Consider the following 25,600-nt stretch of genomic DNA (forward strand, 5'->3'; position numbering starts at 1 on the left):
TGATAATAAAACCTCTCTATTGAGATTGATAATAGAAGATTGTCTTCAATCTCACTATTTTATTCTCACCTTAAAGCCAAACATCTAAATGCTTAGACAACTGGTATTTTTCCTATCCGGAAGAATCAAGAAAAAGGTGATTTTGATTTAGAAACTATGGGTTAATAGTATCTATATAATTTATTTTTGAAAAAAAACCAAAAAGTTATTTGGCAACTGATAGATTTATTATGAATAGCAACTCAGTAACTGTTAATTCCTGGCAAATATTTATTATCTCTAAATGGAACATTCAGGTATTTTAGATAGTATTGGAGGTAATACTGGTTCATAATAGCCTGGTTGGCAGAAATGATAGACTGATTATACATTAGAGGCTTCTGGGAACAGCATAGTTGCACATTTTTATTGTCAGAGCCATCATTTAGCATTAGCCATCATGTAGCTGGGTTTTCAGATGTCCCAAAAGTTTCCTTAGCCCTGGAAACTGAATAAGCTCATTTTTGTTTCCAAGCTAATTACCAGTCCATTATTGGAACCACTGATCATTGAACCTTGATTGCTGTCATTACTGATCCAGAGTTACCAAGGTTTTATAGTTTGTTTCTAGTTTCCTTCTAAGTTTCATAGGACTATACCCAAATATTATTGAACTTTTCTGAGTCTGAAATATGATTTAAATTTTTTGTCCTAAAGTATAACCTATTTTGCATTGTATCTTTTAAATCCTGTAGATTTTAAAATGTTTAATTTTTAAATTACCTAGATATGTTCATGATCCAGAGTGTGTAGCAACAACTGGGGATATTACTGTTTCCGTTTCCACATCGTTTCTACCAGAACTTAGCTCTGTACATCCACCCCACTATTTCTTCACATACCGAATCAGGTGAGAATTTTAAATGGGGTCGCCTTTCAGTTAATGGTGGGATATATCCAATGGACATGTTGCTATTGTCCCATTCGACATGATATGTAAGACACATTTTGAAAGAACTTGCTGAAGTTGGGAGGAAGGTGGATACATTTTCTCTAAGATAGTGGTCATGGAGGACTTGGACTTCATATTAACCTCTAAGTTATTTAAGTTATTTCTTGAAAATATACTGGGTATTAAGTATTGTGCCAGGTACTGTGGAAATGGACCACTAAGTTGTAGTCGTCATTAAAGCTCTAAGTTGTAATGTATTCTAGAAGCTGTCAAATTGCCATAATAAAGTCATGCATTTTAAATTTCATGTGGCCTATTTATATTCAATTTTAAAAATCTAATAAATGTGTATTGCGTGCTTCATGGATGCCAGACATAGTGTTAGACGTTGAATTTTATTAAATAAGAAGCAAATATTTTAAATTTATATTAGTTAGAAGTATTCTGTGCTATGACACAAAGATAACTCATTGCCCTAAGGGATTAAGAATACTGTGTTTTAAAATATATTTTTATGTGTTTTATGTTATATATAAGTATATTTTAAAATACACATACATGCATATATGCATACTGGAAGTATTTTAGTAAAATATAACTACCTGGAAGCATCCTAGGATTTAGATACTGTATGCAACCTTTGCTATATCCAAGTACACATGTATAGATATTTGTTGTTTTACTTGTTTGATTTAGATCCTGCCTAGGATTGAGATGTGCTCAAAATAAACATATCAACGCATACTTATAGGATACTCAGAGTGAAAATAAGAGACACTAGATTCCTAGGGAAAGGGGAAAGCGATAGCATTGGGAAACAGAGTCAAAGTGTAATCCCAGGCTGGACGTGGTGGCCCACGCCTATAGTCGCAGCACTTTGGGAGGCCAAGGTGGGAGGATTGTTTGAGCTTAGGAGTTCAAGACCAGCCTGGACAACATAGTGAGACCTTGTCTCTACAAAAATTTCAAAAAAAATTATCCTGGTATAGTGGCACATGCCTGTAGTCCAGGCTACTGGAGGGGCTGAGGCAGAAGGATGGCTTCAGCCTAGGATGTCAAGGCAGCAGTGAGCCCAAGATTACGCCACTGCACTCCAGCCTGGGTGGCAGAGTGAGACCCTGTCTCAAACAAAAAAGGTGTAATCCCAGTAACTGGTGCCGTTTTGCCTTAAACTTTCTAGAAACTAATGGAAAAAAGGGAAATGGGTTGTATAACCTTATGCAGTTAAAGAGAGACTTTCAGTTCTCCAGAAGTTTTTCATGACACTATCTTCTAGAAAGCATTTGCCAAATTGATCTTTATTTGAACAGCAAAAGATTGTTGTTACCATTATGTTGCATATTTTGTGTTGCCCTTTCTATTGTTGATCCACACTGACAGTCAAATGCGTAAGTTGAGTAAAAGCATTTTTGTAGAGGGATCCAGCTAATGAAGCCAGTATCTTTGAGAACTTAGAAAAATAGATGGCTAACATGGACTTTGGGTTGGGTTTCTTAATTTTTTGGAAATTTTTCTTCATAGTGTTAGCCTGAATAGTGTATCTCTTAAACCAAAGAAACAAGCCAGATTTTTGTCTTTACCACCCCATTCCCTTCTCTAGGATTGAAATGTCAAAGGATGCACTTCCTGAGAAGGCCTGTCAGTTGGACAGTCGCTATTGGAGAATAACAAATGCTAAGGGTGACGTGGAAGAAGTTCAAGGACCTGGAGTAGTTGGTATGGAACCCAAGATTTAGGTTTATACATTAATTCCTTAGGAGAAGTCTTAGACTTTGCATCATAAATATAACATAAAAGGTCATTATCCTATTAATTTAATCCCTTAAGCATTAACTTTTCTAAAATAATAGCAAACTCAATTATTCAGGGATTGATTTCCCTTTCTGTGGATCACCTGGGGTTCTTTGCTTTTCCTTCATTTTTTTTTTAACTGGTTCATTATTCATTATATTTTGTGGGTTAGAACACATAGGGCAGAAAGGGGAAATAAATTTTGTATTGGTCATGTTTTTTTGAAGTTTGGGGGGAAATGTTAAAATTAATGGCATGAATTTTTATTGTTTGTGGATTTCAGTCACTTTAGTTGGGGTTACCATTGTCATTTGGCTTTCTTAAAGATTATGATTATCTGAAGTCTCTGAGCCCTCAGATTCTTCAGGTTTGAATATGTGCTCCAGGAAAATAACATATTTATGCTATGTACTTCTGTTATCAGTCCTAAGCATATGCAGAATCCAGTTTAAGGTTTTCTAAATTCATTGCTATGAATAGATCTACATGTTTACTTAACAAATTTTTTTTCCTGGGCTTGAGTCCAGGAATATTTTCTGGATCTAGTGCTAAGAGAGAGGCTTTATTAAACCACAGTTCTTTTTCTGCCATTTGGTCCAGTGGTGTAAGGACTGTCCCTTGTGAGTGCCATTTTGTCTGATCTGAATGCTTAGGATGCATCTTCACAGTTTTAGGTTTCTGTTTCTTGCTACTTTAAAAATATTTAGATTACCCTTATCTCTGTTTGAACTGGTGTCTGTAATGCTTTTTATTACTCATATTTTAAAGGTTGTGTCTTCAATGCCTCAAAGCTTTTTGAAAAAGAAACGTGCCTGTTCTGTTCTGTTTGTTTGTTTGTTTTTTTTCACTAGATACTTCCCACCTTCTACATTGTAGGGAATTTGAGGAATACATTAAAAAAATGTTGAGAGGGCTAGGCGCAGTGGCTCCTACCTGATATCCCAGAACTTTGGGAGGCCAAGGTGGGCGAATCACCTGAGGTCGGGAGTTTCAGACCAGTCTGACCAACGTGGCAAAACCCTGCCTCTACTAAAAATACAAAGATTAGCCGGGCATGGTGGCAGGCACTTGTAATCCCAGCTACTTGGGAGGCTGAGGCAGGAGAATCGCTTGAACCTGGGAGGTGGAGGTTGTAGTGAGCTGAGATCATGCCACTGCACTCCAGCCTGGGCAACAGTGCAAGACTCTATCTCAAAAAAAAAAAAAAAAAAGGTGAAGAGGAATAAAATACCTACTCATTGTCCTATCACTGTTAACATTTTGTTACATTTTCTTTTGGAATTTTTTTTTCTAACTGTGCATTTACTATTATGTAGTTTACATAATGCCATGGAGACCATACCTTATTTATTGTAATAAATGAATTTTATACTTTGGTTTATTGTTACTGTTTTCCCTGCAGGTGAATTTCCAATCATCAGCCCAGGTCGGGTATATGAATACACAAGCTGTACCACATTCTCTACAACATCAGGATATATGGAAGGATATTATACCTTCCACTTTCTTTACTTTAAAGACAAGATCTTTAATGTTGCCATTCCCCGATTCCATATGGCATGTCCAACATTCAGGGTGTCTATAGCCCGATTGGTAAGTTAAATTTTCCTCTAGTGCTGATTTACGTGACTTTGTAGGGTTAACACTGCAGATAAGGCAGGCAAGTAGTTAAGTTTATAAATTGCATTCCAGAGAACCGTAGAGATTTTGAGGAAATATCTTGGGGGTCATGTGAATTTATTGAGAGAAATGGACAAGTAAATGAGGCTCCATAGTCTCTAACCAGAGAATTTCTGCTATCTGTTTTAAAGATTCAACTTCTTTTTCACTGTTCAGTGGCCTAAATGTTTTAGATTAGGAGAAATACCACATTAGACCAGTTAGAATCAGCTTTAAGACTGGGAAAACAACTTCTTACAGTGTTTTTGCTCAAACTTCCAATTTAATGTCAAATAAACAAATATTCCAGAAAGATCATTATAAAGAAAATTTAATGTGTAGATGTATACTTTTGGCAGTCTCTCTGGGATCATTTCTTAAGTCAACTAGGTATATTATTAAAATCTTGTTTTTAGGGTTACCTTATGACAAGTGTAACAGTAACCCCAATCTTAGAGACTATAACATGATTAAAGAAAATTATGAAGCTCCAGTTATACAATGGGGATAAAATATGAATTATATACCCAGAGTGCAATTGAGTTGTAGGTGTTGAATCTTTGGAAAATACCCTCTAGCTTCTGGAATGACCCTGATGGATGGGTATAAATTTGGGAAGATGGACATGATATTAATCTGACCCAGAGCTGACACATTTTCAACTACAGTTTGGAAAGAGAAGGCTGATAATGAGACTTTGGGCCATTACCTGTGTGGCATATCTAGTGAAAAGAATCTACAGTGTGCGTTTGGAAGTGAAGATTTAGCTTTCTTCCCAGTGGAGGAATGCCAGAAACTGTATTTCCAGTACTGGGAATTTGCTACTTAGGATAACAGAATTCCTTTTTTGACTGGCCCAGTATCTGTATGAGTTTGGAATAATCTTATCCTTACATGTTTGATATGATTTATCAGTGAAGTTATCAGGGGCTAGAGTTCTGTTTGTGGAAAAATTTTGAAATTTGAATTTAATTTCTTTAATATTCATATTTTCTGTTTCTTCTTGTTTCAGTTTTGGTAATTTGTGCCTTTCAAGGAATTTGTCCATTCCATCTAAATGTTGAATTTATTGGTATAAAGTTATTGACAGTATTCCCTTGATATCCTTTTAATGGCTACAAAAGCCATAATCACATGTCCTCTTTTGTTCTTAATATTGTTAATTTATATCTTTTGTTCATTGCTTTAGCTAGGGGTTTATAATTTTTATTGATCATTTAAAGGAGCAACTTTTGGTTTTACTAATTTTCTCTATTTGCTTATTTTCTATTGCATTGATTTCTGCAGTTATCTTTATTTCTTTCCTTCTACTTTGAGTTTAATTTGCTTTTCTTCTAGCTTTTTTAAGGTAGAAGTTTATATTAGTAATTTTAGACCTTTTTTCTCTCCAAGCACTGTTTTAGCTGCATTTCACAAGTTGTGATGTGTTTTCATGAACGTGTAGTTCAAAATAGTGTTAGATTTCCCTTGTAATTTAATTTTGATCTATGACTTTTCTAGAAATGTGTTAATTTTCAAACATTTGGGGAGTTTTCAGTTATCTTTTGACTTGATTTTTTAAATTTATTGTGGTTAGAGAATTTGCTCTGTATTTTCAATCCTAAATGTTTTATGGCCCAAAATTATGGTTTATCTTGGTAAATGATCCTTGTATATTTGAAAATAATGTACATTCTGCTATTTTGGGGAATATTATTCTACAAATGATAGGTCAAATTGGTGGACAGTGTTTTTCAAGTCTTCTGTATACTTGTTCATTTTTTTTTTTTTTTGGTCTTTGTCCTATCAACAAGTGAGAGATGATTGTTGAAATCTCCAAATATAATTATAGTTTTTTGTTTCTCTTTTTAGGCCTATCAGGTTTGCTTCATGTATTTTGAGGCTGTATAATTATATGCAAATATGCTAAGGATTATGATGTATTTTTAATGACATAATTCTTTCATCATTATGAAATCTCCATCTTTATTGCTGATAATATTCCTTGTCCTAAAGTTTAAAGAGCATTGAGGTTTGTTTTGGTAGGCAGTTGAGTTACTATTGGGTCAACTTGATCCTTTGGCATCTTGTTTGTTTTTAATGTTTGTTAGGGTGGGTGTAAAGTAGTCTTTATTTAAGGACAGCGGTTGTCAACTTTCAGTCTCATGACCCCCTGAAACTCTAAAAACTTACTGAGGACTCCGAAGAATTCTTGCTTATGTTGATTGTATTAACACTTACCATATCAGAAATTAAAACTGAGAAAGTTTTACAAGATTTACTTATTAGTTCCTTTTTAAATGACAATAATAAACCCATTTCATGTTCAGCTCTCCCTTAACTATGTTCTTTCTTATTAGTTTTCGTTTCCTTCTAACCACAAATAAACATATAAAATCTTGACCTACCTTGTGGAAAATGTTTTCTCTCAAGGATGAGAAATAAAATGAGAATTCTGGACTTACTTCTTACCGACATTAAAAAAGCCATGGGCGTTGTATTTGTTGACCTTTCCTGTTTGAATATTAGTTTCCTGATATGGAGAATTGTTCTGCTTTTTCATCCTCTACCAGTCTGATTAATTCGTAGGCTTAACACTTCCTTTTTCTTTCTCCTTGGAATGCCTCTTGGAAATATGCATTAGTTGGTCTTACGTCTTTTCTTGGTCTAGGTGGTATGCGTGTTTGGCTTGTTGGGGGCACTTTTAGAGGCTCCGGCTGCACATTTCCACTCTCTGTGTGTTCCTTTCTGCATCTGCTGTGTGTGTGTGTACACTTCTTTTCTGAGCAATCTCTCTCCTTAGCCACATTGAGTTCTTTAACAGTTTTTCTGTTTTCTTCTTCATTAAGATAATTAATAATCATACTACTCAGATAACATGTTTTAGAACTTCCCAAGCCTTTCCCTTTCCCACCTTTTGGACCTCCTAACTGAATTTCAAAGTCTTCATTCCTTAGATTAAACAAATAAATCCAAAGATAAAAAGAATGTAATGTCTATAAGTCATATCAGTGTATATTTTCTCTGTTATTGTTAGTGTTATAATAAATCCTAAGTGACACATTTCCTTTCCCCTACATTAATTCATTTGCTTGTACAACAGCTATTTATTGAGTACTGTGATAAACAATATAATCAAATTTCCTGCCTTGAAATTTACATTCCAATTCAAAGAAACAAACTGTAACAATAAACACTGTGTCCTTATGTTAAGTAGTAATAAGTGCTATGGAGAAACAGCAGAGTAAAAGAGATAAAGAATGTATTGTTAGGTTGTTCTAATATAAAGATGGGTCAGGAGAGACCTCAGTGACATTTAAGCTGAAACGTGAAAGGAGCAAAGGGAATTAGGTGGATATGTGGGAGACGAGTGTTTGAAGCAAAGGAGCAGCACATGTAGAGGTTCTGAAACAATAATGTGCTTGGTGTGCTTGACCCAAGGAGGCCAGTGTAGTTGGAGTGCAGTGAACTACGGGGAGAGGGGCTGGAGATGAGATCAGAGGGATAATGGGGTGCTGGATCACGCAACACCATAAAAGCCTTGGTGGAAGGACTGTGGCTGACATCATGCCCCAGGTTGCCCCATACTTTCCAGAGTACCCAGTAGGTCCTTACTGTTCAGAATTCTGTTCAATGTAGCAACTCCTCCCATTGTGTCTTCAAATGTGTGAGAGAGAACATTGACAGCAGAGTAAGTCATGGCTTGAGTAGAGACATTGCATGGGCAGAATTGACATTTCCAAGAGATATTCAGATGCACGTTCAACATCACTACTGTCCTAATCTGAGAGCCTCCATCAAAGTAATTTAAAAATAGAGGCTGTCATTTCCCTCCAGTGTGGGTTGATCTTAGGTATGTACTTAAAATGAATTGGCAAAGTGACACTGTGATTTCTGAGTTAGAAAAAGGTAATATTCCTTCAGCCTAGAGTTCTCTCTCTCTCTCCTGGGATATGTGTCTTTGACACTCTGAGCCACCATGTAAGAAGTCCAGCTACCATGAAGCCGTCATGCAGAAGAGACCATGTAGAGACATCACATAGAGATAGAGGGAGGCACCCAGGAGCCCCAGTTGTTTCAGATTCCAGATATTTGGATCATCACGCGTGGGTACCAGAGATGTGAATGAAGATGCTCGTGAAATGACTGCAGTTCCACCTACCATCTGACTGCAACGTCACGGGAGACCCCAACCCAGAACCACTCCACTGAATACCTCCCAAATACCAACCCACATGAACCATGAGAGATAATAATGACTGTTGTTGTTTCAAGCCACTAAAAAAATAAAAGTATTTTTTTAAAAAGTAGAGGCTACTGATGGTTGAATTGAAATGATGTGTCTTTATAGTAGGAGCTCAATAAAAATCTTAAGAGTTCTTGTTGACAGTGCATAAAAGTTACCAGTAGAGGTCATACTTGATTAATATTTTCATATCCTCTTTTCTGTAAGTATATAGATTAATAATTATTATTCAGTGTATGAATATAAGTTCAGTAAAACTGTATCTTGGATTGTTACAAGTGGTCTGTTTGCTACCTTCTATGAATTACCAACTACTGTATAAAAAATAAGTACTGGCTTAGTGAAATATTCATCCATTAAAACCATACTGAGCCGGGCTGCGTCGCATGCACCTGTAGTCCCAGCTACTCGGGAGACTGAGGTGGGAGAATTGCTTGAGCCCAGGAGTTCGAGGCTAGCCTAGGCAACATAGCAAGAACTGGTCTCTAAGAAAATTTTAAAATAAACAATTTTTTAAAAAAGAAGATCTTCCATTAAACAACAACAACAAAAACCACACTGAGCATTATTTAACACAAGATACAAAATCCACTCCAGAATGTTGCATCAACATGTGTGTTGTGAGAATGCACTGTTCAAGTCTATGGAAATTCACATTTGGCATGTCTGGTGGTTTGAATTCTAGATAAATGAGAATTTACATGAAATAACTGTTAAAAAAAACTGATAGATGCTCTTCTTATCAAAAGATTGTTTTCTCTTTAAAGGAAATGGGTCCTGATGAATATGAAGAGATGGAAGAAGAGGAGGAGGAGGAAGAAGAGGAAGACGAGGATGATGATTCAGCAGATATGGATGAATCAGATGAAGATGATGAAGAGGAGAGACGGAGGAGAGTCTTCGATGTTCCCATTCGCAGACGCCGTTGCTCACGCCTTTTTTAGCAAGCCTTCTGCTGATGGAAGCACTAGGATGATTCTAGGCTGTTAAACAGATTTCTCAATAATGTAAATAACTAAATTGTTCTCTGCATATAGCAGGAAAACTAGCATGAAATATTGTTTCAGGCCCTGGGTTCTATGTGACACTACATTAGGAATTGGATTGTTTGGGTTTGCTTTGTGTGTTTGAGGTAGAGGAGGAAATGGGAATCTTTTTTTTCTCTTCCAGGAGTCAATGGAAGAATAGTTCTCTAGCTAAGGAACAGACATACCTTTGTTTTCAAATATTTTATACTTACAAAAATCTAGAAATGGAGAGGGAATTGTTTTGAATAAGGATTTAAAATACCTGCACAAGGATAGAGAGAAACTATGTGACTGATTCTGTGAAAAGACTTGCAGTTGTGAGTTATTTAGAAATGATCAAAATTTGTAATTAGGCTAATCCATTTAGTGATTCCTAATATTTTGTACTCACAGAGAACTAATTGACTAAACAACTTGAACGCTAGTGGTTTGTCCTTAGACAATCTGTCTTTGAATTTAAAGTCTTTATCGCTAAGACCTTGACTTTAAATTTTTCATCACTACGACCTTGAATTTAATTTCAGGTCTTCAACATGATGACCTTGAATTTAATTTAAAGTCTTCAACACTATGCGCTTTATCACATTATTCACAGATGCATTTTTGAAATGTAGTATGTAAAAGTATGTAATGTGCTGTTTATTAACAAAAGATTGTTCACAACATCTCATGTAGTTTAAATTTGTAAATACTGCTGCTGTTTTGGTTCTCCTTTATACATTTGACTGTCTTTGTGATAAGTGACATGAATTTTATGTTAGGATTAAGTATGTTTTCCTGAAACTTGGATTTTTTTTTGTAATTATATAATTGAGAGTTAAGAATGAAATACTTCAAGTGTTAAAAAACTCACATTTTAAAAACAAATTTTGGTTCCAACTCTGTATTTTGTATAATTGCCTGTTTTCCATAAACTAGTATTAGTCAGCCTTTGCTTTTAAGGTAGAAGATGGGATGGATTCTTGGTGACCTGCTGCAAATGTAGCAGGCCCGCTCAAAGTCATCTCCTAGCTTTGACTGTACCCTCTTGTGTGCTCCACCGTCCATTTTCCCCAATAACAGTTATTTTGTAGAGAAAACTATAAGAAAAGGAAGTGGCATTCAAGGCTAAGCAGCCGCCATTAGGGACCATGAAGACAAACTTACCCTTTCATAGTCACACATGTCACAATGTTCTGAAATAGACTGTCATTTTTCCTATTTACTTTTCATTTAGTAGAATATAATCAGGCTATCAAATCCTATTATGGCTATGTTTTTTAAATTTTTTTTAATTTTTTAAATTTTTTTTTTTTGAGATGGATTCTCGCTTTCTCACCCAGGCTGGAGTGCAGTGGCACCATCTCGGCTCACTGCAAGCTCCGCCTTGAGGGTTCACGCCATTCTCCTGCCACAGCCTCCTGAGTAGCTGGGATTACAGGTGCCTGCCACGAGGACCGGCTAATTTTTTTGTATTTTTAGTAGAGACAGGGTTCACCATGTTAGCCAGGATGGTCTTGATCTCCTGACCTCGTGATCTGCCTGCCTCAGCCTCCCAAAGTACTGGGATTACAGGCGTGAGCCACCACACCTGGCAGCTATCCTTTTTTGAAAATAAGTCAATTGTCTATGTTTAGTTTGTTATAACAAAATACCTTAGATTGAGTAATTTACAAACAATAGAGATTTATTGCTCACAGTTCTGGAGGGTTGGAAGTTCAAGGCATCAGCAAATTTGGTGTCTGGTAAGTACCCTCCCTCTGCTTCAAAGATGGTACCTTCTTGCCGTGTCTTTACGTAGTGGAAAGGGCAAACAAACTTCCTCAGGCCTCTTTTGTAAGGGCACTAATCCCCTTCATGAGGGCAGAGCCTAAAGGCCCTACCTCTTAATATTATTGCTTTAGGGATTGGATTTCAACAATTTGGGGGAACACAAACATTCAGACCATAGTGTCAAACCACTTAATTTTTTCAAAACCAAACTTTTCCAATAAAGCAGTAATCAAAAACGAGTAAACCTTGGCAATTAAAGCTGGCCCTGGAATCCCCTGCCAGTTTTTCTTTCTCTTCTGGATGACCTCTCTATTTCCAGAGTACTTACGATGCCCCAAATCTCCCTTCCAACCCTGTGTAACCCTTGCTCTTCAGAATGCTTTGATTTGCTTTATCTGCTCATCAGAATTCACATTCTCTTATTTGTTGAATGAGTGACCTTTAGTTCATACTAAGGTGTAGTTTTTTGTTTGTTTTTTTTCCAGACAGTCTCTCTCTGTCTCCCAGACTGGAGTGCAGTGGCATGATCTTGGCTGACTCCAACCTCCGCCTCCCAAGTTCAAGTGATTCTCATGCCTCGGCCTCCAGGGTAGCTGGGATCACAGGTGTGCACCACCATGCCCTTTTTTGCAATTTTAGTAGAGCCAGGGTTTTGCTATGTTGACCAGGCTGGTCTCAAACTCCTGTCTTCAAGTGATCCTCCTGCCTCAGGCTCCCAAAGTGTTGGGATTACAGGCATGAGCCACTGCCCCGGCCTAACATGAAGTTTGCTGGTAACAAGCTTCTGTATTTTCTGCCATTGGCAAGAATACTTATTCACACATAACAGGAATTTAACAGTTGGCATTAACATTGCCCAAACCAGACTCTACTTTTGGTGGAGAAAAGGCCATTTCTGACTCTGAGGCCCCTTGAAAACACAACCAATTTTTTTTTTACTAATTTCTCTGAGGCTTGATGTATCACTAGAATAAGACAAATACCTAAATTAACAGTAGCTTAAATAGTTTGGGGGTGGTTATTCTTGCGAATAGTCAGAGGTAGCTAGTTCAAGGTTGACATGATGACACAGTGGTGTTATCAACAGTTCAGATTGGCTCCATCTTTCTGTCGTGCCATCCTTAGCACAAGAATTTTCCTCTCAAAGAAGATCATGGTTGCATACTGGCTGCTGCAGTCATATTGTATTCACAAAAGGATGATGATAACAAGGTAAAACGAAGTGGAAAATGAAAAGTGAGACATGAGGCTGGAGAGGTAAACTAGTCAGGTCTCTAGCAGCTGTGTGGAAGGCAAGCAGGGAAGGCGCAGGGGATGCAGGAATAAACATGGGCAACATGGGGGCCTGGTATAAAGGAATTGTAATGGCTCAAGTAATGCAAACTACAGATCTGAATTAGCACAGTAGCAATGTGAAGAGGGAATGAAAGTGAGATACTGAAATGGTAAAATAGGCAGGAATGGCTGAGTAGATGTGAGGAAGTGGAAGAGGTCAATGTTGATTCCTAGGTTTCTGTTTCATTTATGAAAAAAAATGCAGGAAAAGCAGTCAATCTTTAAAGATGAATTCAGATTTGTGCACATTACACACAAGATGTCTGTGGAACATGTAAGTGGAGACGTCCAGCAGTCAGCTGGATATGAATATTAAGATAGGAGGAGTGGTCAGGGATGGAGATTGAGACTTTTGAATCATCTGTAAACACATACTTCCTGAGGTAAAAGAGTAGGTACACTATTAGGTACACTATAGTCTCCCAGGGAGCACACATAGCCATGGTTCTCAGTCTAATCCTGGGACACCAAATTATTAGTGGGTAAAGGAAAAGAATCTCAAGACCAAATGGTCAAGAAACTGGGAACTAAACCAAGAGAGAGTGGCATATCAGAAGCCAAGCGTGTCAAGGAAGGAATAGCTAATAGGATGTGTGTAAGGTAATGCACACGAAAGAGCTTTGGAAATCATCTTAGGAAATATACAGTATTAGCTGTTTTAAGGAGACATGCTTTAAATATCAAAGCAAGTCATCCTGATTTTAAAAACTCTCACTTGTATAGAGGAATACCAGGATTTGAGCACCACCAAATGGAACTCATTCCCTGACATCCCAAAGCCATCAGAATGATAGTAGAAGACACATGTCAAGACAGTTACCATATGATTTGCCCTAAAAGAGATTCAGTAATCTATGATTTCCCCTGCTTAAATTTTATCTCACGCCTTCTTCCCTGACCAGTTCAACAGGAGCAGCCCTTAGATGCGATATCGTCTCACTCTTACCCTCAAAGTGTGTCTCATGGTTTCCAACAGGGGCCATCCTCTTGGAGGAAGACTCGTACTTTTGGCCTGTAGCCCCACCCTCCCTCCTATGGCGTTCTTACAGCCAGTTCTTCAGTGAGTGGGACACTTTCCAAATACAATAGCAAATGGAAACTTCTAATTATATCTGCACATATTAATGTTCCAAATGGTGGTTCCGGTTCTGGTGAGTGCTTATAATTTTTTGTTACCTCAGCATCCATTTTCAAATATGTTTAACTTTTAATAACAGAAGCAGGTCTCAATCACCACTGACAGTTTCCAATACTATACCCCACGCAAATGTCTCCAGCTGGTGGCCAGACGTAAACATGAAGTGACGTGATATTAAGGCACTGCTGCGGCTTCAAACTCGGGTTCAAGTTCCTTCAGCCTCTGCCTTTTCACCTGCTTGCTTTAAATCCACCAGTTAGAGCTCTCCAGGGGAAACTTATCCGGATAAAGTTGCTGACCCAAAGGTGGGTAGGTGGGTCCCTCCCTCCCCTCTCCCTGTGCTCCCTGATCTCTCTCTCTCTCTCTCTCTCTCTCTGTGTGTGTGTGTGTGTGTGTGTCCTGTAGGCATGCTGTGTACCACCCAGGGTCCCTAAGTACTAAAAACTCTTAAACTTTCACACCGCTGTGTCACTGAAACCATGCCTACAATCCAGTCCCTGAGGGCGAGGCCACCCTGAAGGGACAGACTCATGCAGGCGGATCCCCTGCTCTTGCTCTTCTGTCCCTGTCGCTGGTGGTTGCTGGGGAACAGTAGCTACCAGCTAAGTTGATAGAGACACTCGAAGAGGTTCATTCAAAACACTGGTCCCTGAGCAGCCCAGTAAGCTTTTAAACGCATAACATTTTGTTTGGGTTTCAAACAAGTCACAAGACACGGATGCGGCTGTGGCTGATGGCTATTTGGATGCTGCCCAAGCCTGGCAGCAGGAAGCAGCTTCAGACTGCAGCAGGGCCGCATAGCCCGACAGCCAGGACTTGGGGCACCCGGGGCACCAGCAAGACGCATAGAAACGTTTTGAAAAACATTTTAATATACTTAAAAAAAAAACATAAAAGGGAAAATCAGAAGTCTTTGGAAGTTTCCTACTGTTTTTATGTCCCATAGCAAATCCGAGGAGGACGCTGCAAACTTTCAGGTCCCTGGCGTTTTGAAGGTGCTCATTGGATCCTGGCCACCCGGCCTGCTCAGAACCTGGGCTGGGAGGCTGAGTTCCGCGCAAGGGGTGGAGGGAGGGGAGGGGGTTCCTGCCGAGGCGTGGCCGCGCGGTGCTGAAGCCGGGAGCCTGGGAAGGCAAGGGGCATCCCGAGGGGCGGATCCGGGGGCGGAGCCTCGCGGGCTGGAGCAGAGAGCTGCGGGGGCTGAGCGCAGAAGTAGCGCAAGGCTGGAAGCGGATCCCGGGCGCCGCCAGGTAAGAAGGCTCGAGGGCCTGCTGGGGTTGGGGTGGGACGAGCCGAGGCGGCGGCGGCGGCAGTCTGGGCCTGGGCGGAGGGTCTGCGGGGCTACCCTTGTCCTTGCTTTCCACTCGACCCCCGCCGGGCGAGCCTCCCGACGCCTGGCCCTTCCGCCCGTCACCGCGGCCCGGTGTCCTGGCCGAACCCTGGCTTCATTTTATCTACGAGGAAGGAGAAACGGGGAGCGCGCCCTCTCCAGAAGCAGCCTCCTTCCCCCGCCGGGCAGCCTCGCACCCGGGCCCACTGCCATCGCTTTCGTCTCAAGGGAAGCTCCGGCAGTTTAGAGGAACTGCGCCGGGGGGAAAGGCCAGCCCTCCGTGGTCACGGCCGTTACTCTCTCCACTCGCGGTCTAAATGTAGAATTTTGAAAAGCAGGTGTCGGGCGAAACGGAATTTTTTTTTTTTTTTGAGATGAAATTTCGCTGTTGTTGCCCAGGCTGGAGTGCAGTGGCACGATCTCGGCTCACCGCAACCTCCGCCTCCCGGATTCAAGCGATTCTCCTGCCACGGCCCCTGAGTAGCTGGGATTACAGGCATGCGCCACCATTCCCGGCTAATTTTTGTATTTTTAGTAGAGACGGGGTTTCCCCTTGTTGGTCAGGCTCGTCTTGAACTCTTGACCTCGTGATCCGCCCGCGTCGGCCTCCCAAAGTGCTGGGATTTACAGGTGTGAGCCACTGCGCCCGGCCGAAACGAACGTTTTAAGTACGACGTAGTGTTTTGTTCTCTTGGGTCGGCTCAGGCCGCACCCTTGTTAGAGTCTGACTGCTGACTTAAAAAAACAACATTAACCCGGAGGCGGCGGTAGCGGTGAGCCAAGATCGCGCCGTTGCCCTACAGCCTGGGCAACAAGAGGGAGACTCCGCCTCAAAAACAAAACAAAACCACAAAGAACAAACAAACTAAAACCAACATTAGGTAGCGCGCCTTTTATGGCCGTTTTGTGATACCCAGGCTCTCCACTGGTCATTTCTGGAAGTATTTAACAGCACTTTGTCAGTAAAACATAGGCTTCACTTCATAGGGTAGTTGAGATGATTGACGGAAAGCGCTCAGCACAAACGCAGTGGCTGCTAATTATTTCAGGTACCCTGCGATCCCTGAGCAGTTGTTCAAGTTCTCCACTCCTGGAGATTTACTCCCAGTTCCCTGAAGAAGGCACAGAGCTCAGAATGTTGAGGGAGCTGGCAACGTTTGCCAAAATATATTAGTCCATTCTCACACTGCTATAAAGAAGTACCTGAGACTGGGTAATTTACAAAGAAAAGAGGTTTAATTGGCTCACAGGTCTTTGGGCTGTATAGGCTTCTGCTTCTGGGAAGGCCTTAGGAAACTTAGAATCATGGTGGAAGCAGAAGGGGAAGTCACACCTTACTTGCTGGAAGCAGGAGGAAGAGAGCAAAGGGGAAAGTACTACACGCTTTCAAACAACCAGATTTCATGAGAACTCTGTCACAAGATAGCACTAGGGGGATGGTGCTAAACCGTTAGAAACCACCCCATGATCCAAACACCTCCCACCAGATCCTTCCTCCAACACTGGGGATTAAAATTCACCATGAGATTTTGGTGGTGTATTAGTCCATTTTCATGCTGCTGGTAAAGACATACCCAAGACTGGGTAATTTATAAAGAAAGAGAGTTTTAATGGACTCACAGTTCCACGTGGCTAGGGAGGCAGAAGGCAAAAGGCACATCTTACATGGCAGCAGACAAGAGAGAAATATGAGAGCCAAGTGAAAGGGGAAACCCCTTATAAAACCGTCAGATCTTGTGCGACTTATTCACTAGCACAAGAACAGTATGGGGGAAACGGCCCCCAATGATTCAATTATCTCCCACCAGGTCCCTCCCACAACACGTGGGAATTCTGGGAGTTCCAATTCAAAATGAGATTTGGGTGGGGACACAGCCAAACCACATCACAAGGTCTTGCCTAATGGCTTGCATTCAATGTCATAATCATATGGGCCCTTAAAAGTAGAAGCGGCTCCTAAATATTTAATCAGAACTAACAGCTTCTTTGATAGCCCTGTTGGAAGAAACATTTCCAACCCTATCTAAAGTAACCTGGCCCTTATGCCAGGTCACCGTCTAACGCAGTGGTTCTTAGTGTGATCCCTGAACCAGCAGATACGCAGCCCCCGAGTGCTGGCTCAAAATGCACATTCTTGAGCCTTACACTAGCCCCACTACATTAAAACCTCTAGGGCTGGAGTCCCATCATCTGCTTAAGAGCCCTCCAGGTGATTCTGATGCTCCCTAAAGTTTGAGAACCAATGTTAGGACCCTCTTTTATTTTCGTCCTAGTCTTCAGCACCAGTTGGTGTAGGAGGTGAGACCTACTTCACAGTAGTAAGTATACTGATGAGTGAATTCCTTAAATGTTATTAAATAATTATTGGATGTGTTAAATGCTTTATGTTCACATTTATTTGGATTGCATATATATGTGCATACATATGTGTATTTGTGTGCGTATATGTAATATATATGTATATGTGTTTACATGTATATGTAATATATATTATATATGTTTATATGCAGTTGACCCCAAAACAATGTGGGGTTAGGGAAACTGACCCCCCCCCACAGTTGAAGATTCAAGTTTAACTTTTGACTCCCCCAGAACTTAATTACTAATAGCCTATTGTTGACCAGAAACTTTACCGATAACATAAACAGTTGATTAACACACATTTGGTGTGTTATATGTATTGCCTACGGTATTCTTGTGATAAAGTAAGATAGAGAAAAGAAAATGTTACTTAGAAAATCATAAGGAAGAGAAAATCCATTATAGTTCTGTACTATAGTTATTGATACCATGAGTTTATGTCGTCTGTTTACAAGATGAATTACTTGTCTGAAATGGCAGGCGACCACAACTGCGGACCTCAATCTATGGTACATATCAAGTAGTTCAACTGTTTTTTTGGTAACATCGTGACTTTTCTATGCTTCTTGGGAGCGTGTCCGGCATCACTAGAGGTACCCTGTATGGGTCTCATGTGTCATTCAAGTTTTACACTATTGTGCTTAACACGATACAGAAAATACTCAAGAACTGCAAGAGATCACCTTTTACTGTGATATGCAATTTTCTAGAAAGGCAGACGGCTCACAGATAATTATCATCACATGATACTAATCCTATCCTTGATGATAAGTAGATCCTTGCAACACTTGAGCTCACTGCAGTAGCAACAGGAGGTGACTACGGCATTATTAACAGTACAGTATATATTATAGTTAATTTTATGCAGTATGATTTAATACTGCATCTTTACATGTTTACATTTCTCTTGACTTTGAATGTTGCCATGTATGGTCTGTGTTTGTGTGTGTAAGTTTTTATTTTTTGAGACAGGGTCTTACTCTGTCACCCAGGTGGGAGTGCAGTGGTGTGATCTTGGCTCACTGCAGCCTCAACCTCCCAGGCTCAAGCAATCCTTCCACCTCAGCCTCCTGAGTAGTTGGAACTACAGGCACACGCCACCACACCTGGCTATTTTTTTTTGTAAAGATGGGGTTTTGTCAGTCTGGTCTCAAACTCCTGGGCTCAAGCAATCCGCCTACCTCGGTCCCTCAAAGTGCTGAAATTACAGGCATGATCCACCATGCCTGGCTAACACATTTTAACTTTATAATAGATTTGTGTATGTTTTTGGGTAGTGATTAAATAAACTAGTATCTCTATACATTTTATGCATTCATGACATACCTAAATTTTTCTTAATTTTTAAAAATATTTCTAGGCTATGCAGTTTATGTAACAGTTTTTTCAATTGCAGATCTCCAAAAAATTTTCCAATATATTTTCTTAAAAAAAAATTGCATATAAATGGACCCCTGCAGTTCAAATCTGTGTTGTTCAAGGGTCACATGTGTGTGGGTGTATATATTTAATTGATATTTGGGGAGCTGGTTGAGGTTTTTGGATGGACAGTAACACGTTTTCCTACTTAAAACAGTGGAAATAGGCTCATTGCATTTTCTACCCACATACCTAGAACATTTGCTATCTAAAACATTTTCAGGAACTTGAAAAGAAGTGCCTGTATTTGGTTTTGTTTTTTTCTTGGAGATACTAAGTTTAAGCTCTTCTTTTAAAATTGTACTTTAAGTTCCGGGGTACATGTGCACAACGTGCAGGTTTGTTACATAGGTATACATGTGCCGTGTTGGTGTGCTGCACCCATCAACTCGTCATTTACATTAGGTATTTCTCCTAATGCTATCCCTCCCCCACCCCCCAACCCCAGACAGGACCCGGTGTGTGATGTTCCCCTCCCCGTGTCTGTGGTTTCTCACTGTTCAACTCCCACTTACGAGTGAGAACATGTGGTGTTTGGTTTTCTCTTTTTGCGTTACTTTACTGAGAATGATGGTTTCCACTTTCATCCATGTCCCTGCAAAGGCCATTAACTCATCCTTTTTCCAGCAAAGAACTGTAACTCATAGTATTCCATGGTGTATATGTGCCACTTTTTCTTCATCCAGTCTATCATTGATGGGCATTTGGGTTGGTTCCAAGAATTTGCTATTGTGAACAGTGCCGCAGTAAACATACGTGTGCGTGTGTCTTTATAGTAGAATGATTTATAATCCTTTGGATATATACCCAGTAATGGGATTGCTGGGTCAAATGTTATTTCTAGTTCTAGATCCTTGAAGAGTCACCATACTGTCTTCCACAGTGGTTGAACTAATTTACACTCCCACCAACAGTGTAAAAGCATTCCTATTTCTCTACATCCTCTCGAGCAGCTGTTATTTCCTGACTTTTTAATGATCGCCGTTCTAATTTCTTGCTTCTCTAGTTCTTTTAATTGTGATGCTAGGGTGTCAATTTTAGATCTTCCCTGCTTTCTCTTGTGGGCATTTAGTACTATAAGTTTCCCTCTACACACTGCTTTAAATGTGTCCCAGAGATTCTGATACGTCGTATCTTTGTCCTCGTTGGTTTCAAAGAACATCTTTATTTCTGCCTTCATTTTGTTATGTACCCAGTAGTCATTCAGGAGCAGGTTGTTCAGTTTCCACGTAGTTGTGCGGTTTTTAGTGAGTTTCTTAATCCTGAGTTCTAGTTTGATTGCACTGTGGTCTGAGAGATAGTTTGTTGTGATTTCTGTTCTTTTACATTTGCTGAGGAGTGTTTTACTTCCAGTTATATGGTCAGTTTTAGAATAATTACGATGTGGTGCTGAGAAGAATGTATATTCTGTTGTTTTGGGGTGGAGAGTTCTGTAGATATCTATTAGGTCTGCTTGGTCCAGAGCTGAGTTCAAGTCCTGGATATCCTTGTTAATTTCCTGTCTTGTTGATCTGTCTAATATTGACAGTGGGGTGTTAAAGTCTCCCACTACTATTGTGTGGGAGTCTAAGTCTCTTTGTAGGTCTCTAAGAACTTGCTTTATGAATCTGGGTACTCCTGTATTAGGTGCATATATGTTTAGGATAGTTAGCTCTTCTTGTTGCATTGATCGCCTTACCATTATGTAATGCCCTTCTTTGTCTCTTTTGATCTTTGTTGGTTTAAAGTCTGTTTTATCAGAGACTAGGATTGCAACCCCTGCTTTTTTTGCTTTGCATTTGCTTGGTAGATCTTAATTCATTGTGAGCAGCCTTCCACACCCATTCTTTTCCTGGCTATGCAGTTCCCCACCATGGAAGTGTACCATAATATACTCATTTCCTTATCTTTGGATGTGTGTGTCACTACATTGTTGCTATTTTAAAGAATGTTTGTATAACCTTGACTATTTCTTATTCCTGTGATGAAAGGTCCATCTGGAACTCCCATTATGGAAATGACTTTAGAGTCAACTTACGCACCACCCAGGAAAACCTGCCCTTCCTTCATCATGGGGAAGACTTGTCCCTACCTATCTTCTTTGAGGGATTTTTCAGTTGTGCATTCTTTAGAAGAATTAAAAATTATTCAGAACAGTAGCGATATTATTAGAACAGTCTTTAGGGACAAACCCGCTGTTAATGAGTCCTGAGATGTTTGGAAAGGAATTGAGTGTTGATGCTTTCTGAGTGTATCTTGCACTTAAGTGCTTGGTTTGGGTGGAATGGTAGCACTTTCGGTTTGTTTGTCATCTTATCTACACTTACCTTATGGGCATCTTCCTTTTCTTTTTACTTAAAATGGAGGGTGTTTTAGACTAGGGAGTAGTTTTACCAAAAGATAGATGATTTATAACTACTAGAAAAGGAACATAGTCATGTGTGGATTTTCCAGATGTTTCTGATTGTAAAAGTAATACTTTGTTAATTATAGAATATTTGGGGAAAGGATGGAAATAAGTAAAGGATCAGGAAGAAAAATAAAAGCCGTAAATGATCTTGCTTAGTGTTAGTTACCATCTACATTTTAGGGCATTTATAAAATAGCCTTAAAACAGTCAGCTATTTCTTTTTCTGCCTCCCACCTTCCTCCGCCCCCCATACACATACACACACTCCACGTGAACGTTTTGCTCTTGGAAATTCGTATTTTGGCAGTGGTTCCTAAAGGCCTGGTCTTATTTTGATCAAACAGCCTGACCTGGGCATCTACACATAGCTACTTCCTTTCTCTGCCATCTTGGCTTCCCCTGCAGTGTGTCATGGGATCAGCTATAGCAACAACCAGCCGGTCATGTGGAACTGAAGCTAAGACTTGACACTCCCCATCTGTCCCAGAAAACTGAGGGCTTCCTTAGGTTTGATGCCTGAGGTCTTCCCTGCTTACTCAACCCAGGGTGTTTCTCTGGCTTCCTCATGTCACATCACCCTCTGTCTGCCTTCCCATCCTTTACCCCCCAGCACTCCCTCCCCACACAGTTTCTTCCTCAGGTAACCTCATTAGTGCCTACGTTGCACTAACAGTGGCCACAGCTTTTTGAGTGCCATCTTTGGCCAGGCATTGTGCTATGCAGTACACATAACTATCCCCATGCTTACTAGCCAAAGCATGATCAGAGGTTAACACACAGCAAAGAGGTGACAGAGCCAGAACTATCTGGCCTTGTTCCGAGGCCTCCAGACTGAACTGGAACACCTGTGAAAGCAGGCCAATTCTTTCTTTTTTTTTTTTTTTTTTGAGACGGAGTCTCACTCATCACCCAGGCTGGAATGCAGTGGCACAATCTCGGCTCACTGCAAGCTCTGCCTCCTGGGTTCACGCCATTCTCCTGCCTCAGCTTCCCAAGTAGCTGGGACTACAGGCGCCCGCCACCACACCCAGCTGATTTTTTATATTTTTATAGAGGCGGGGTTTCACTGTGTTAGCCAGAATGGTCTCGATCTCCTGACCTCGTGATCTGCCCACCTCGGCCTCCCAAAGTGCTGGGATTACAGGCGTGAGCCACCGCGCTCCACCCAGGCCAGTTCTTTCTAAGGCACTTCATCAAAGAACAGCTCCCCGTCAGGGACCCTGTGTGTTGTGGTGGTGTGATTTATGTCAAGGACCATTCCAAGGGAAGTGTCCTGAGCCGGCAGCTCCTGCCAGCCTGACACCTTTCCAGTGCCTAACCCGAGTCAGGAGGTTCCTTCCTTCCTGCTTCCATGGGGATGCCTGACATTGTAGCTACATTGGCTTTTTGTTTGTTTGTTTGTTTGGAGACAGGGTCTTGCTCTGTCATCCAGGCTGGAGTGCAACGGTACAGTCACAGCTCACTGTATGTAGCCTTGACCTCCTGGGCTCGAGCGATCCTCCCACCTTAGCCTCCCAAGTAGCTGGGACTACAGATACATGCCACCACACCAGCCTAATTTTTTTAAATGTTTTTATTTTTGTAGAGATGGGGTCTCACTATAATACCCAGGTTCCGATCATGCTATGCTTAACTTTTAGGAAGTGTCTGGAGCTCTCTGTTTGGGGACCTCAGAGCAGTACCTTCCTCTCCCTGCTCACTTGCAGCACTAACCTGAGACTGTAAATCACCCTTCCTACTCAGAAACCGCTGAAAATGGGGAACCAGGCAGGCCGCTGGCAGCTGCTGGAGCCCAGGCCCCTGGGAAGGTCCACATGGGGGATGGTGTCCCATGGCAGGCTGTAGGTTTCAGAGCCCAGCGGGTGGTGGGGAGCCCTCAATTTGTAAGGAAAGGCCAGGCCACAGTTGTCTTTCTTCCTGGTTCCTCACATATCATAAAACCACCTCTTTCTTACCTCCACCACCCACATCTCCAGGCTTGACTCACTGATTGTTTTCTTTTTTGGACAATGTCAGACCCTGCCCTTTTCCTGGAGCTTCTCAGTCCTCCACTGGCCTGTATCAGCAAATTCCTAAGTAGCAGATGACCTTTAAGATGTGAGAGGTGATGATTCCACAGAACCTGGAAGGAAGGGACAGGAAGGATTGTCAGGATTGTCAGTTCCCCAGGGAACTCTGCATTTCTGGCTTAGGGAGGGTAGGTGACTCACCCTTCCAAGAACCCATCTGTCTGTCCGGGCCTATGGGACTCTGGAGAATAGAATATGGAGTACCTTGGTTTACAGGCGCTGCCACCTCCTTATTTCAAGATGGGTTCAGGGATGTAGGGTTGGAGTTGGGAAATTTCTTAGTTCTGCTATGGATGCTTTGTACTTAGGCAAGTTCAAAACCTCCCCATGCCTTAGCTTCTTTACTGGCTAGAGTAGGGTTGGAGGCATTTCAGCTTTTCCTTCTCACCTGATGCTATCACTACACATCTAGGCATTTGTGTAATGGAAGCTTACAAAGTTGCCCAATACCTCTCTTCATGTGCCCAAAGAGAGCAAGCAAGTGTCCCCATTATAATTTTTACAGTGAGGAGCCAGAGCTTCCAGGTATGCTAAGCCGTTGCTCCCCGTTCTGCTGCTGAATGCATGCTGGTGCCTTCCAGGGTCACCTCTTTGGTCTGATTCACTTAGTGCTGTGGCTCAGAGAAGTGGCCCTCTGTTTCAGCCGGCAGCTTGCGGTGGGGCCAGTAGAGTGGGAACCACAGTGACTGTATGAGTCAATTTGGTCATATTGTCATTTGAGTGCCTAACCCTGATGGGGAAGATAGTGTTATTCCCACGGTGTGGTAGTGCACGCTGTGGCTTATAGGAACTGAGCCTACTGAAGGGTATGTGGTGCTGTGGGTTAGAGCTGAGGCATGGCCTGGGGATTCAGTGTGCCTTGACTTCCCCTGTAAATGTTCCTCTCAGAAGCCTCCTTGGCCTTCCAGCCCTTGGTTTTTGAGACAACCAGCAGTCATTTGTTGGTTCCTGACAATCCCTCCTGTCCCTTCCTTCCAGGTTCTGTGGACAATCACAATGGGAATCCAAGGAGGGTCTGTCCTGTTCGGGCTGCTGCTTGTCCTGGCTGTCTTCTGCCATTCAGGTGAGTGCTCCAGTCTCAGGACACAGATCTAGGCTGCCTTGGACATGAACTCCCTTCTTAAGCCTCAGTTTCAGCCCCAGCTCCTCCTCCAGGCCTGGCTTGCTTTCTTTTGCCTTCCAGTGTTACAGGTCTGGGGTTGTATGACAGCTCCTTCCTGTGTTATGACCTTGTCCTCAGTGGGGCATCTTCCTGAGTTACAGCCCTGTCCTGGGTTACAAGGTGGCTTTTGGCAGGGGTGGGTCAACACTCGGCGGCTGAAGTTTCGCTCCTGTCACCATAAGCTGCTTGGGGACACACCAGTGGATACCGTTCTTAGAGTGCTGTGCAAGTCCATTTGGGGTCCACTCAGCTTAGAGCCATCCGAGCTCAGTCCTTCTGCTCTGGGGCTCCTCCTATGTTTTAATGATGATGATGGTCATAGTTACAGCAGCAGCAGCTAACTAACCCTGACAGCATTTATGTGCCAGTCACTACTCTAAGCATTTTACGTGTATTTGCTTATTTAATCCTCATGCCAACCTGATGGAGTTGGTGGTATTTTTATTCTTGTTTTACAAGCAACAAGATTGAGGGCCCCCCCAAAATTAATAACTTGTCAAATAACACACAGAAGTGGTACACTGGAATGTGAACACAGTCTGGCAACAGAGTCCCTGCTCTTCCGTCCTGCTCCAGGCCACCTGTCACTGGGCCACCGCTTCCCCTCAGTTACCCTTCCCCTGGTTGCTGGAGGAAATTGTGTGCTTCTGAGTCAACTTCTATAACAGTGGAAACACACATGCTTCATTGTAAGGATCAGATGTGGTTGCCTGCCTGTGTCATGTTGGTATAACGTCTTGGCTGCTGCTGGATTTTTGTTTTTTATAAATATGGTTGGTGGGGGGAGCAGAAAAGGAAGTAGCAATACAGTGAGCAATTTAAAAAAAGATTTCCACACCACCGTAGCATGTCTTAGAATATTAGTAGCAACTGGCCGGGCGCAGTGGCTCAGGCCTGTAATCCCAGCACTCTGGGAAGCCGAGACGGGCGGATCACGAGGTCAGGAGATCGAGACCATCCTGGCTAACACGGTGAAACCCCGTCTCTACTAAAAATACAAAAAAACTAGCC

The 25,600-nt window shown here is 41.4% G+C and overlaps 2 protein-coding genes across 11 annotated transcripts in view; both read left to right on the forward strand.

Moving 5' to 3' along the window:
- Positions 1-10,513, forward strand: part of FBXO3 (F-box protein 3) — a 33,567-nt gene extending 23,054 nt beyond the window's left edge. Inside the window, exons 8-11 of the mRNA XM_011965548.1 lie at positions 767-889; positions 2,532-2,647; positions 4,125-4,315; positions 9,374-10,513. Coding sequence (XP_011820938.1) covers positions 767-889; positions 2,532-2,647; positions 4,125-4,315; positions 9,374-9,550 — 607 coding nt within the window. The 3' untranslated portion in view covers positions 9,551-10,513. The remainder of the gene's footprint in view (positions 1-766; positions 890-2,531; positions 2,648-4,124; positions 4,316-9,373) is intronic.
- Positions 10,514-15,006: 4,493 nt separating this feature from the next.
- CD59 (CD59 molecule, complement regulatory protein) overlaps positions 15,007-25,600 on the forward strand; it is a 23,291-nt gene continuing 12,697 nt past the window's right edge. The window contains exons 1-4 of one of the 10 annotated variants that reach the window (XM_011965554.1): positions 15,069-15,109; positions 15,564-15,685; positions 17,463-17,507; positions 24,406-24,490. In XM_011965554.1, the coding sequence (XP_011820944.1) occupies positions 24,424-24,490 (67 nt within the window). In that variant the 5' untranslated portion in view covers positions 15,069-15,109; positions 15,564-15,685; positions 17,463-17,507; positions 24,406-24,423. Of the gene's footprint in view, positions 15,110-15,563; positions 15,686-17,462; positions 17,508-22,254; positions 22,370-23,654; positions 24,084-24,133; positions 24,299-24,405; positions 24,491-25,600 lie in introns of those variants that run through there. The other 9 variants (XM_011965552.1, XM_011965557.1, XM_011965558.1 and 6 more) reach the window with 9 other exon arrangements.

Source organism: Mandrillus leucophaeus, unplaced genomic scaffold (assembly GCF_000951045.1).
Source record: "Mandrillus leucophaeus isolate KB7577 unplaced genomic scaffold, Mleu.le_1.0 Scaffold73, whole genome shotgun sequence".
Taxonomy (NCBI): Eukaryota; Metazoa; Chordata; class Mammalia; order Primates; family Cercopithecidae; genus Mandrillus; species Mandrillus leucophaeus.